Raw genomic sequence first — 13,089 nt, 5'->3', positions numbered from 1 at the left:
CGAGAGAGAAACCACAAAATTTTGCAAAGTACAAAATATATCAGCAAAACATAGTCCAGATAAAAAAGTGAATTTGCTGACTGCAAAGGAATTCAGTATGCCAGCAGTCAAGTCAGCTCTTTTTGAAAGAGAAGAAACTCTCACAGTGTTGTGTGAAAAGAAACGGGCAGTAATATGTGGCAAAGCTATGAATGTTGTTTTACTGGATTAGAGAGATAGATAGATAGTGAGAGTACGACTCACACTATGACAGTGGAAAGTTCCCCACTCACTCTGTAACAGCACGAAGAGTGATGCATCATGTCTAACTGTTCAACTCGCTCAGTCCTCCTCTGTTTTTTTTCTGCCCTGTCCGTCCTTCTGTGTTTGTAGCCGGAACACTGGGCTCTGAGCCACGACCTGAACGGCTGCAGGGGCTGCGAGTGCGATATCGGAGGAGCCCTGGACAACCAGTGAGTGACACTGTAGCTTCAAACCTGAGTCACAGGTCACGCATCGAGTATGAGGCTGTTAACAAATGAGTTTACACAGCATGGAGGCCCATTTTAAATGTTTGTCTTTGAGATGTCACACTCAGAAACGAATTACCGTGCCCAAAATAGCAGCTGCAGCTTTGTGATTTATTGGCCTCATTTACCCAGAGAGCAATCATTTGTTCCACCTCTTGTCATATGAATTATTTAATGGATGCATTTGCCAATAGAGGTTGACATCCTCTGTTCAAATGTCACTTATTCAGTCCACTGATGATGATGGAAGCGTTTTTAGTTATTAACCATGGTAGCTAGAGAGCCACCAGTTTGGGCCAAACTGAAATATCCCGGCGACAGTTCAATTTATCAGCATGATAATTTGTACGCAGAGTCATAGTCCCCAGAGGGTGAAGATATGATTCAGTGACTTTTTAATTTGAATTATCTCATATTTTAAAATGTTCTAACTTCAACATCAAATTTTATTAATTGTTCTGATTAGTTTAGCATCCAACATTAGCAGCTCACCATACAACTGCATCAGTGAAATGACGAAGCGTATGTCTGACTCTTGTGTAGCTGCATCATGGAGAGCGGTCAGTGTCGCTGCCGCAGTCACATGACAGCTCGCCAGTGTACACAGGTGGAGTCTGGATATTTCTTCATGGCTCTGGATCACTTCCTTTATGAGGCGGAGTTGGCCAAAATGGGGCAGGTGAGGCTACTCGTATTGTTCATCGGCACACATTTGTATTGGCTCTGGTGTGTAAGTACATTTAAAATGATTTCTGAACATGTTTGAATATTCTCAGGGCTCTGTTTTGGAGACCAGAGAGCACCAGTCGGGTCGCCCAGCCACATGGACGGGCATTGGGTTTGCTCGGGTACCCGAGGGCGGCACCCTGGAGTTCCTCCTCAGTAATGTCCCCTACTCCATGGAATATGACCTGCTCATCCGCTATGAAACACAGGTGTGTGTGTGTGTGTGTGTGTGTGTGTGTGTGTGTGTGTGTGTGTTGCTGCTGCTGGTAGCAGACTCCTCAGATCAAACTGGTCAGGAAAAACTCCCTCACAAGACCACTTGAGAAACCACAACTGTTTATTCTTTGGTTTAACTATGATGTGACAAGATATTACATGTTAATGGAGATTTGAAACTGTTTAATTGTGATTTTGAGGTGCATTTTTTAAGCTAACTATCTCCCGTTCCTCCAGCTTCACTTTTGTCCGTTTTTTTCCTTCTTGGCAAGAAAAGGAAGTATAAATACTGTTAATAAGGCTCCACTGGCTGTTCACATAAAGGAGCATGCTGGTGGTTTTGCGTGTTTGAGCTCTTTGCGTATAAATCATGTATTACTACCTCCTTCCATCTTCATGCTCTCATATTTCGTCACTTTTCTTTTGTGTGAATATTAACTGCATGACACTGTTTCTACCCAGATGCCCCGGGACTGGGAGGAGGTGCGAATAACAGTGGTCCGTCCGGGTCCGATTCCTACCAGCAGCCCCTGCGGAAACACCATCCCGGATGATGACAGACTCACAGTGTCCATGCCTGCTGGGGCCAGGTCTGCAGCTCAAACATGCACACACACACACACACACACACACACACACACACACACACAGTCGCTGAATGTCTGTGTGTTTGCATTTGCTCCAGGTTTGTGGTCCCTCCTCATGCTGTGTGTCTGGAGAGAGGTGTGACATACACCGTCCGCTTTGAGTTCAGGCGCTATCAGGACGCCAACAGTATCCTCAACGGAGCGGCCAACGCTGTCGTGCTTGTGGACTCTGTGAGATACATTTCTTTGTCCAGTCCTCTAAAATAATCATCAGACACGTGAAAAATGTATAGTTCTCATCCCTCCCTCTCTCTCTTTTGATAAATCTGTGTTCATGTCCAGATCACCTTGATGCCACGCTATACCTCCATGGAGATGTTTAATGCAGGGGATCCAGCCTCCAACAACAGGAAGCAGACCTACGAGCGATATCGCTGCCATGAGGGGGCGAAGAGTGTGACCCGCCCGCTGATGAGCGACACCTGTGCTAAGCTAATCACCAGCATGTCGGCCATCATAAATGACGGGGCTCTGCGTGAGTGAAGAAAGAAAATGAATTTGCCTCGACAGTTATGATGTTTACAGTGTAGTGGGCTGCAGGGTTACATGACTTTAGCTTGACCTCTGACCTCCTGTGAAACAAAGCTCTAACTTTATGCAATATACACTGGAGACTTCTAATAATGAATATAATAATGAATCATTAAAATATGTTCAGTCATCAGCCAAGAGGAACATCAGTTTCGTCCTCTTGTTTCCCAGAATTCAGTGTGCAGGATATGTTCGGTAACTTCATGCCCACACCTCTCTGTCTTTTTCCAGCCTGTAATTGCGACCTTCAGGGGTCCGTTAGCTCCATGTGTGATGTCCGTGGGGGCCAGTGCCGCTGCAGGCCCAATGTGATTGGTCGACGCTGTGATCAGTGTGCTCCAGGAACTTATGGCTTCGGACCCTCAGGGTGCATAGGTGAGAAAGTCTGAGAAACGCCTTGAAAATGATTTTTTCCCTTGATATCCAGACCTGTTTATGGAGGATATGATGTAACATAACAAAATTGTTCTATATTTTTATACCCCTAATCTAATTTCCCTGAAAAGCACAGTGAGGCTTTTGTTTAGGTACAACAGCTAATGAAGCAGTTTGAGTGGAAAACTTGATGGAATGTCTCGCGCTCACACACTTCTGACAATATTGGCACTCAGCTTTACTTTTGTCCTTTCAATGTCCAGTTTGTTTTTTAGGGAAATGTATTGGCTAAATATGGAATATACTAGTCATGAGTATGTTTTGATTTGTGTATAATCACCTGAAAATAAGAATTATGTTTGTGTTACCTTAGAAATAGCCTCCAGATGAAGCAGGTCCTCTTCAACAGAGTCTGCCGTGTTTCTACAGTGGCCCAGAACAGACAAACCAAACACAAGCTCTAGATTGGGCCTTTCACGTGTTTCATACCCACTTTAGGTTCTCCCACTAGCTCAGAAAGAGTTGTGGGTGAGTTGAGGGGTGTTCAGTTGGTTACAATCTGTAGGTTCACTGCTAGATGCCACTTAATCTTACACACTGGACCGTTGATAAGTTATATGCTGTGCTGCTGGCGCCCTCTACTGTCTCTCAGTACACAGTCAATCTAAAGGCTCTCAACTGAAATGATTTATTCCCCATCCCACTTTTTTATTTCTGTCTTTGATCCCTTCTTCTTTCCACTTCACTTCCTCCTATCATGCCCTCCTCCTTCCGTCTCCTCTCTCTGCCCAGCCTGCGGTTGCAGCTTGGAAGGCTCCGTCACTCGACTCTGTGATAAGTTCACGGGTCAGTGCCAGTGTCGTCCGGGAGCGTTCGGTCAGCACTGCGACAGATGCCAGGCGGGTCACTGGGGCTTCCCCAGCTGTCGACCCTGTCAGTGCAACGGGCACGCCGACGAGTGCGACCAGAGGACAGGAGCCTGCATCGGCTGCAGGGACAACACGGGAGGAGACAAGTGTGACAGGTGACCAAGCTGTTTCAGATCAGATTAAACAGGAACTATCACAGAGATGTGATGAAAAAAAAAAACATTTCTGATATACTGTATATAGACTTCCACGTTGATGTTGCAAACCATATTGGTTAGTTATGATTCAACATTCTTTGACTTAACACACTCTGCTCGCATGTTTCCCACTCTTCATCCCTTCTGTAGGTGTGCCAATGGTTACTATGGTAACCCAGTTTTGGGCAGTGGTCAGTGTCGTCCATGCCCGTGTCCAGACGGTCCCAACAGTGGACGCCACTTTGCTGCTTCTTGTTACCAGGACAACCGTAACAGACAAATTGTCTGCAACTGTAACCAGGGTTACACAGGTAAACCTGAGATGATCCTCCTGCTCTGTCGATACGTCTTCTTTTGTCCTTCCTCTGCCATCAGTCCTCGCTTTCTGCCCTTCATCCTCCGAAAGTGATGCTGATGTGTCCATGTGTGTGTGTGTGTGTGTGTGGTAACAATGAAATTCACATAGAAACATATTGTAACTAAAGAGGCTGATTTATTTTCTGTAGAACCTGTGACATTGTGGATACATCTCACACCAAAATGTTCTTAATGCACTTTGGTTCAGTGTTTGATCTTTAAAACTACAAAACACCATGAGTCATATTTATTTAGTCATTTTAGAAACTAGACAGTGACATTTCAACTCACTGCATCGATAGTCTGTTATACAGCAAACTGAAGTTTTGTTTTCAGCTGAAGCTACAGCACAAATAACCTCAGTGACTGTGATGAACCTCAAACAAGCCTACAGCCACACTAGCGCCTTCGTGAGGATGTAGTTTAGCAGGTATAACGTAGAGTTTATCAAGTTAGCATCACATTTTGATCTAACGATGGCACTAGATGAACATCACCAAAGTTATCACAATGCATTCTGAAGGGGACATGAATGAATAAGGTCAAAGGGGACGTCATCCTCTGGGGACCATGAATGTCTCGATGACCGGACCATCTGGCTAATACTAGAAAAAAACAATCCCATCAGCCTCAGCTATACTTTGATTTTGCTGCTAATTAACATATGTTAGCATGCTAAACATTAGCATGTTGTCATTGTGGTGACAGAGGTAAGATCATGAGGTCATCAAAATCACAAGGGATCATCCTCTGGGGATGACAAACATCCATCCTTAACATCAGAGTCCATCTTCACTAACACATTGTTCTATGTTTTGGTCAGCTAAGCTCCTCTAGTGCAGTTCTTCCAGTAAATAAGTAAATAAACTTCCAGTTTTCTACCTCATGTGACAAGACAAAGGAAATAACTGAAGGAGGTAAGGATGATGTTTGATGATGCGGGCTCTGGCGACTGGTAACTTGTGTCATTTCCTCCCTCCTCTGGATTACTGGCACAGGGATTGTTAAACGCTCCGGGGCGACCATTTTTCAGCGTGAGTAATTATGGTTGACCTCCGTCCCATCCCCATCCTCCGCCTCTTTTTCCACCAACCCTCCACTTGACCATACCTATCCATGCATGGCTTCAGCACCCCTCCCATCAGCGGTGCTGTGCCACAGTGCACTCCTGTCCATGTGTGAGACCTGAATAATGTTAAAGCCTTCCAGATTTTCTGTGACTGCTATATTGGACAAGTAATGCCTAAAATACATAAGAAGTGCATTGTAAGTGGTCAAAACAAGACTTGATGTCTGTGTAAATGTTTCCAGAATCATTATTTTGATTGTGTCAAAAAAGTCCCACTCAAAACTCTGTGAATATTCATTCACATGTGATGTGGTTGAACAGTCAGTTCCCAGAGAAAAAGAGCTGTACCGACAGAACAATGAAGCCACACAGCCTGGATAAATCCAATGATGAAGCACAATGCAGAGTACTGACTTTGAAAAGTGCAGGAAGAGAGAGGTAGAATGAAAAACTCAAAGAAACTGCAGCTGATTACACTTCTTTCCCGCTCTCTTTGTTTCTTGACCTTCATCCAACTTTGTCTATTTTTCTTTCTCTCTCATCTAATCATCTCTGCACTTAAACACCACTCTTTAACTTTCCCCGTATTCCCATATCTTTCTTTCCCTAATTTCCTTTTCCTGCTAGACTCAAATATGCCAAGTATTTCTTCTTTCAGTGTGAGTTAAAGGGACAGCAAACGAGATGCAACAGTGAGGGGAAACAGAAACAACAAGTATGATAATGTGTTGTACAACTGACTGAAGAGTGAACACGTTTAACTAGTGCCGAGTATCTAAAACTGGTGACTGTATTAATATAATAATGTTCCACTAACATGTTTCTTTCAGTGGGCATATGCACTGAACACACTTTAGTTCCAGTCTAAGACTTGGCAGAATCCAGTTCTCATTACTTCAAAAAAGATCACCTGCTGTGAATTCACAAGTTTCCTGCTTCGTGCTGTATCATACGCCCTAAAAACAGCTTGGAAAATCCTGCAGAGCACCTCACCCATTCTCATTGCAAAAATATTTTGGTATCACATCTCGTCCCTTCTCTCTTTTTTCTCAGTGTAACTCTCGTTCTCTTTCCCCTTTTCGCTTTTTCTCCCTCTTCAGGTGCTCGGTGTGAGGAATGCGCTCCGGGTTATTATGGAAACCCCTCTCAGCCCGGAGGACGCTGCCAGCCGTGCCAGTGCAACAACAACATAGACATGTCAGACATGGGCGCGTGTGACAGACAAACCGGGGAGTGCAGGAAATGTCTTTACAACACCGAGGGACCAAACTGTGGCATCTGCAAGAGCGGCTACTTCGGGGACGCTTCCCGGCGCAACTGCAGGAGTGAGTGACATGTTCACTGAAAAAAATGGATTGCACGTTAATGTCGTTTCAGGTCTCATCGTTATGGCATACATTTTTACCTCTTTGCCCTTCAGAGTGCATTTGTAACTTCCTGGGTACCGAACGCAGCCAGTGTATGGAGCGTGAGGACTGTGTGTGCCAGCGTACCACAGGGCAGTGCCAGTGTCTACCAAATGTCATCGGCCTGACATGTGACCACTGCGCACCCAACCACTGGAACCTGGCCAGCGGGAGAGGCTGCGAGTCCTGTGGCTGTGATCCCAACAACTCAGTCACCTCCTCGTGCAATGAGGTAGAGAACGCTTGACCCGAGCACATCTGTAACTGTAAATATGACTGCATTCCTTCACGCTGACAGACACTAAACTAATGGTGTCTCTCTCTGTGGTGCTCAGTTCACTGGGCAGTGTCAATGTCGTGACGGCTTTGGAGGGAAGACCTGCACAGACTGTCAGGAGAACTACTGGGGCGACCCGCAGACACAGTGCAGAGGTCAGAATGCTCTCAGGAAACGGTGTAGTTGTCTTGAACATGAAGACACCAGGCGAAAGTGAAGTGATCTTTGGGCTGCTCAGACAAGAGACTTAGGTTACACAGTAGACATACGTTATCTAATCCGGCTCCAAGGCCATGACACATTATAATTATAATTTACAATGTAAATGAATGTTTATTGCCGTAATATAAAATAACTAAAGACATGACTAGATATGGAGTGTGTTAGTAACACTGGTGTAGATGAAGGTGTTGCAAGTCGAGTCTAGGTGAGAAAGCTGGTCTAGAGGTTTTGTCCTGGAGGAGCGCTCGGTCCAGGTGCCTCATGGTACCTTCAAGGACACAACTCATCCACCACGCCTGCATCTCCACAGATCAGGCCATCACAACATCACACTGCAAAAATCATGGACAAAAATAACGTTAATGTTTTTAATCCTCATAACATCAAAATAAACATAGGTAGGCATATAGGTAGCATTAGCAGGGTAACTTTGATAGTGATAACTTGTCTGCTACAATGCTTTAGTTGCTGTTACATGAGTTTAGACAGTGATGCTACAGCAGTACACAGAAACCTAATGTGACCACATGAATATTGAATTTAGGCTGGCTGGAAAACTTTGTTACAAAATGCATTTTAATCCAGTCTGTATGTTTCGAAAACAATTTTCCAGAACAGGAACATGACAGCAGCCGCCTTTTGCAACACAGAAACATAAATGTAAACAAACAATATTTTCTCATTAAAATGTTCACACTCCCTCCTCCTCTCTCTCCCTCCAGCTTGTGACTGCGACTGGCGCGGCATTGAGAGCTCGCAGTGCAACCGGGTGACCGGCCACTGTGTCTGCCAGCAGGGGGTGTCAGGTGTCCGCTGTGACCAGTGTGCCAGAGGCTTCTCTGGCCAGTTCCCAAACTGTCAGCCCTGTCATCAGTGTTTCGGGGACTGGGATCGTATCGTGCAGGTGCAGTTTCATGGATAAGAGGAGCTGTTTAACCTACGTCCTATTGATTAGGAGTTAACCATATCTTTGCTCTTCATAACTTTGTGTCATCATAGGACCTGGCAGTGCGCACTAAGACTCTGGCAGAGCGTGCCCATGAGATTCAGACCACTGGGCTTACTGGGGCCTATGAGAAGGCCTTCAGAGCCCTGGAGGAGAAACTAGCACAAGCTCAGGGCATTGTGAACGCACGCAATGCCACTGCTGCAGCTGTCGCTACCCTCATGGAGCTCATTGAAGATCTTAGGTACAGTTTCATTTCACTGCTTCCATCCAAAGTCAGTTTTATGTCACATGAGGTATTAGTATGAAAATCATGAGACTTGATTGCCCAAAGAAACATTTGAAATCATATCAGGATTATACTTTACATCCCCCAACGACCGCTTGCCTTTCCCTGCAGAGCTCAGATCAGTGAGACCACAGACACTCTAAACCGCCTGGAAGGAGACCTAACCATCGTCCAGGACAGCAACTCTGAGGCGAGCAAGGAGCTGAGTGCTCTGGAGAGAGAGGCTAAAGAACTAAACCTGACTTCAGAGCAGCTACACCACCAACTGGATGTCCTAAAAAACTCCAACTTCCTCGGTGAGAGAGAGGGAGGATAGATCATCATTATTAAAGCATTCACACTCTTACCACAAAATTCCTGCTGCTGTAAACTTTCCACAGTCTTACTCCATCGTCAGTTTGATTAATCGGAAATGTGGTTCGTGTAAAACTTTTCTTCCTCCTCTGTCCTCTAGGTGCCTACGACAGCATCCGCAGCTCCTACAACAAGTCTCGCGACGCGGAACGGCGTGCCAACGAATCAACAACCACCAGGCCCAGCACAGTCAGCCAATCCGCAGACACTCGCCGCCGTACCGAGCGCCTCATCACCACCAAGAAGGACGATTTCAACCGCAAAAATGCTGCCAACAAGCGCACGCTTGGAGACCTCAACGTCAGAGTGCAGGGCCTGGACATGAAGAAGATCAATGAGAAGGTTTGATCACTCGCTTCATTGTTTAAGAGCATTCATGTATACAGACACACCAAAACTTTATTTTTTTGTATTTATGGTCCATATTTCATGGATTAAATACATCTCTATTTTGCTTGTTTGTCTGTCTCCTATATATACACTGAAATCAATAACTAAAGGTCCAGTGTGTCAAATTTAGGGGGCTCTATTTGTACAATGTGGCAGAAATGGAGTATATTTATATTTATAACAATTCATAATTAGTGAATAATCAGCTTAAAATAAGAATGATTATGTTTTTATGAGAATCCACCATGTTGATCCATCATGTTTGGAATATGGTGGATCAACATGGACAAACCAAACCCTGGCTCCAGATGGGGCCTCTCATGTTTTTCACATCGCAGAAACCATAGTTTAATCTTACACTCTGGACCTTTAAGTCATCTCCAAACACACTCCAAATACATTTAAATTTAATAAACTGCACTGAATAACATGAACTTAGCTTCCCATCATGAAATCAGAAATGAAATGATATACTGCTTCATTCTGTCTTGTTTTTTTTTTACAGGTGGCAGCTGAGTAAATCAGCTTTAATAGTAGTTTTAGCTTCAGCCTTTTTTCAGCCTCAACTTGATCACACTCTTGCTTTATTTTTCCAGTTATATTAACAGTAATATTTAATTTCTATGCGGTAATCTTTATTTACATACTAAAACAGACCAGAACAAATCATTGGCTGGTCTTAACTCAGTGCTGAACACGTGTGTACGTACTGTGTTTTGGCTGTGTAAGACAATAGAAGAGTGACACGTCTCTGTCCTAGACAAACACTTGAAAGTTTCCACACAAATACAAGTCCATGTTCTCTCGTCCCAACAGGTCTGCGGCGCCCCGGGTGATGCTCCCTGTGGGGAAAGTCCTTGCGGGGGTGCGGGTTGCCGTGACGATGAAGGGAACCGTCACTGTGGAGGCCTAAACTGTAACGGCGCCGTGGCTGTAGCTGACAATGCTCTGGAAAGAGCCAAGCACGCAGAGAAGGAGCTGAACAAAGCTATGGGAGAGGTGGAGGGACTCTTTACCAAGGTGTGGAGGAGTATGAGGAGCGTAGATACTGTTTCCAAACTATAGCAGCACATGTGTTAAGTTAGGGGAGTCAGTGATGTGTTGGTTTTTGGGTCAGCATATTTTTAGAGCTGCCTCTTTGCACCAATTCAGGGAGAAAATCTTTGCAGAGGCTTTTTGTCCACTTAGACCAGAATGGAATGCAGCCGGAATTTCTGTCTGAATCTTATTGCGTGTATTATATGTTCCCTCCTTAATCCGGATTAAGTGGAATCCTTTGCAGCTCTCTTTTAATTTGTTTTTTTTTTCCACTGTGGAAGTTTATAATAACATAGTTTTGCACTAATTCTCATCCTTTGATTTTGAGGCAGCGTCCCCTCACAGTCCATCACAGGCTGGATCTCTCAGAAGTGCAGTGAACTTAAACTAGACAGTACTAAGATGACATTCAGCCTGTGTGTTTTTAAATAAGCAGCCCAGCTGCATTCTGGGACCAGGATTTGAGTGAAAGTGTGCACAATAAAAAATGCTGAAGTGGAAGACTTGCGATTCGTGTAAAAAGTAGTGAAGACAGCAGCGGTGCTGAATAATTTGTTTATATCAGCCTTTTACGTCCTCTGTAAGCTTTTCTGCTTTTTCCTCAGGTGGCAGAGGCCAAGAGCAAGGCAGAGGAGGCCAAGGGTAAAGCCCAGGCTGCTCTGGACAAAGCCACCGCCACCAAGAACAAAGTGGAGCGCTCCAACAATGACCTGAGAGACCTCATCAAACAGATCAGAGATTTCCTCACTCGTGAGTCTGCTGTGTTTACACGTGATCCACATTAGAATAGTCATGTTAATCAACCCTCCTCCTCACCTCCTGCCTCTCGTCATGTCTTTCTCCCAGAGGAGGGTGCGGACCCGGACAGCATTGAGGCAGTGGCGAACCGAGTGTTGGAGCTCTCCATCCCTGCCTCACCCCTCCAGATCAGACACCTCGCAGATGAAATCAAGGATCGGGTCCGCAGCCTCTCGAATGTGGACGCCATCCTGGAGCAGACGCAGGATGACGTCCGCAGGGCAGAACAGCTACTGCTGGACGCCAAGAGGGCAAGGTAGAGTCAAAATATTGGTATAGAATTTGTATTCATTCTTTCTAAAAGCATTCAGCGTCAGTAAGCCTGTGTTGTTGTTAAGGCATCGCTCTGAGGGGGTAAAGACTACAGCAGAGACTGTGCAACAGGCCCTGGTGGACGCTAAGAATGCTCAGACATCAGCGGAGAAAGCCATAGCAAAAGCCAAAGCTGATATTGGGGACACCGAGGCCCGACTGGCACAGGTAACCAACCCAAACATTCAGCTAAGTGTGCAATAAGTCCAATTTTAATGCCCCTATACTTTATTTGACTTTTACTCTGCTGCTCTCCTCAGATTGAGTCAGAGACATCCAACAGTGAGAAGGACCTGAATGACGCCATGGACCGGCTGGGCACACTGGGACGTGAGATCAACGCCCTGAAGACCAAACGCGCCAACAACAGCATGGCAGCAGCCCGAGCCGAGGAGACAGCCACCATGGCACGAGACAAGGCCAACGAAGCCAAGCAGGTATGTGTGTGTGTGTGTGTGTGTGTCTGTGTGTGTGTGTGTGTGTGTGAGGCACATTTTTCCCCCTTTAAAGCGTACACAGCTGTCATAGTAAAACACCTCTCTCCTGTCTTGATGATCAGATTCTAGACGGCCAGCTGACAGACAAATACCATGAGGTGCAGCAGCGGGTTGACACAAAGGCCAAGGCTGTGAAGGACGCCAAGAAGAGGGCAGAGAGCCTCAGAGATGAAGCTAAAGAACTACTGAGAGATGCCCAGAACAAACTCCAGAGACTAGCAGGTGATTAATGTGTGTGTGTGTGTGTGTGTGTAGATGAAGAAAAAGACCGAGATTGTGCGTTTGTAATTATTTGGGGGAAGAAAAGAATGAGGTTATAATTTGAAATGACACAGTTGTTGCAACATGTGGAGAGCTACAGATTTATGTAAATGAATCTTTCACCATTGATATTGACATAAGCTATTAACATAACATGGACATCTCTGCTGGAGAAGATGGTGACAGAATGTCACCTGCGAACTGGATCCTCAAGCTATAGTTTCAAGTCCCGGCTCCAGAATGAATCATTCAGACTGTATTTGTTTAGGTTTACAGGTGACTGACACACTGATCAAACACACTACACATGGAAAGTAATGCAAAGAAAACTTATGCATAAACATAAAAGGGGAACAATAAAGTCAGCATAGATAGAAGAGCATAAAGATACACTAGTTATGAGGGAATACACCCATGAATTCCATTCTCATAAGGTACTGGCCTAGTGTTACTGGTTCATACATTGCAAGCATGACAAATAAGGTGGTTCAAGACCAGGAAGGGCTTCATAACGAGTTAATAAACACACTGAGAAAACAGTTGGAAGGAGCTAGCTCGTGTTGTTGTTGTCGAGAGACTCCAGGAAGAAAAAAGAAATATGGTGTTCATTAATTTGGCTTAGAGCCCTTTAAGGTTTCCAGTTTTTATGCTAAACTAAGCCAAGCACTGACACAACTAAGTGTGGTATTGATCTTCTCATCTCTCCTTAGCAAGTTCAAGTGTACATATACAAAACACATAAAAAAGTGTGACATGTATTGAGAGGAGGCCAGTTCCAAACAGTTTGAGACCAGCCCGTGTGT

General features: G+C 44.9%; 1 protein-coding gene across 2 annotated transcripts in view; it reads left to right on the top strand.

Annotated features, from left to right (window-relative positions):
- The window catches only part of lamb2 (laminin, beta 2 (laminin S)), a 46,043-nt gene that overhangs the window by 31,121 nt on the left and 1,833 nt on the right, over positions 1 to 13,089 (top strand). Inside the window, exons 13-35 of one of the 2 annotated variants that reach the window (XM_010746202.3) lie at positions 373 to 452; positions 1,053 to 1,188; positions 1,286 to 1,444; positions 1,914 to 2,041; positions 2,137 to 2,269; positions 2,381 to 2,573; positions 2,861 to 3,004; positions 3,797 to 4,028; positions 4,221 to 4,381; positions 5,426 to 5,461; positions 6,597 to 6,821; positions 6,917 to 7,134; positions 7,238 to 7,334; positions 8,124 to 8,305; positions 8,401 to 8,591; positions 8,748 to 8,932; positions 9,091 to 9,332; positions 10,197 to 10,400; positions 11,024 to 11,168; positions 11,265 to 11,472; positions 11,555 to 11,696; positions 11,789 to 11,965; positions 12,088 to 12,247. In XM_010746202.3, the coding sequence (XP_010744504.3) occupies positions 373 to 452; positions 1,053 to 1,188; positions 1,286 to 1,444; positions 1,914 to 2,041; positions 2,137 to 2,269; positions 2,381 to 2,573; positions 2,861 to 3,004; positions 3,797 to 4,028; positions 4,221 to 4,381; positions 5,426 to 5,461; positions 6,597 to 6,821; positions 6,917 to 7,134; positions 7,238 to 7,334; positions 8,124 to 8,305; positions 8,401 to 8,591; positions 8,748 to 8,932; positions 9,091 to 9,332; positions 10,197 to 10,400; positions 11,024 to 11,168; positions 11,265 to 11,472; positions 11,555 to 11,696; positions 11,789 to 11,965; positions 12,088 to 12,247 (3,778 nt within the window). The remainder of the gene's footprint in view (positions 1 to 372; positions 453 to 1,052; positions 1,189 to 1,285; positions 1,445 to 1,913; positions 2,042 to 2,136; positions 2,270 to 2,380; positions 2,574 to 2,860; positions 3,005 to 3,796; positions 4,029 to 4,220; positions 4,382 to 5,425; positions 5,462 to 6,596; positions 6,822 to 6,916; positions 7,135 to 7,237; positions 7,335 to 8,123; positions 8,306 to 8,400; positions 8,592 to 8,747; positions 8,933 to 9,090; positions 9,333 to 10,196; positions 10,401 to 11,023; positions 11,169 to 11,264; positions 11,473 to 11,554; positions 11,697 to 11,788; positions 11,966 to 12,087; positions 12,248 to 13,089) is intronic. The other variant, XM_010746203.3, reaches the window with a different exon arrangement.

This window comes from Larimichthys crocea, chromosome XV (assembly GCF_000972845.2).
Source record: "Larimichthys crocea isolate SSNF chromosome XV, L_crocea_2.0, whole genome shotgun sequence".
NCBI classification, from domain to species: Eukaryota; Metazoa; Chordata; class Actinopteri; family Sciaenidae; genus Larimichthys; species Larimichthys crocea.
The sequence above is the reverse complement of the archived record's forward strand: the minus strand, read 5'-3'. Positions and strand labels throughout refer to the sequence as shown.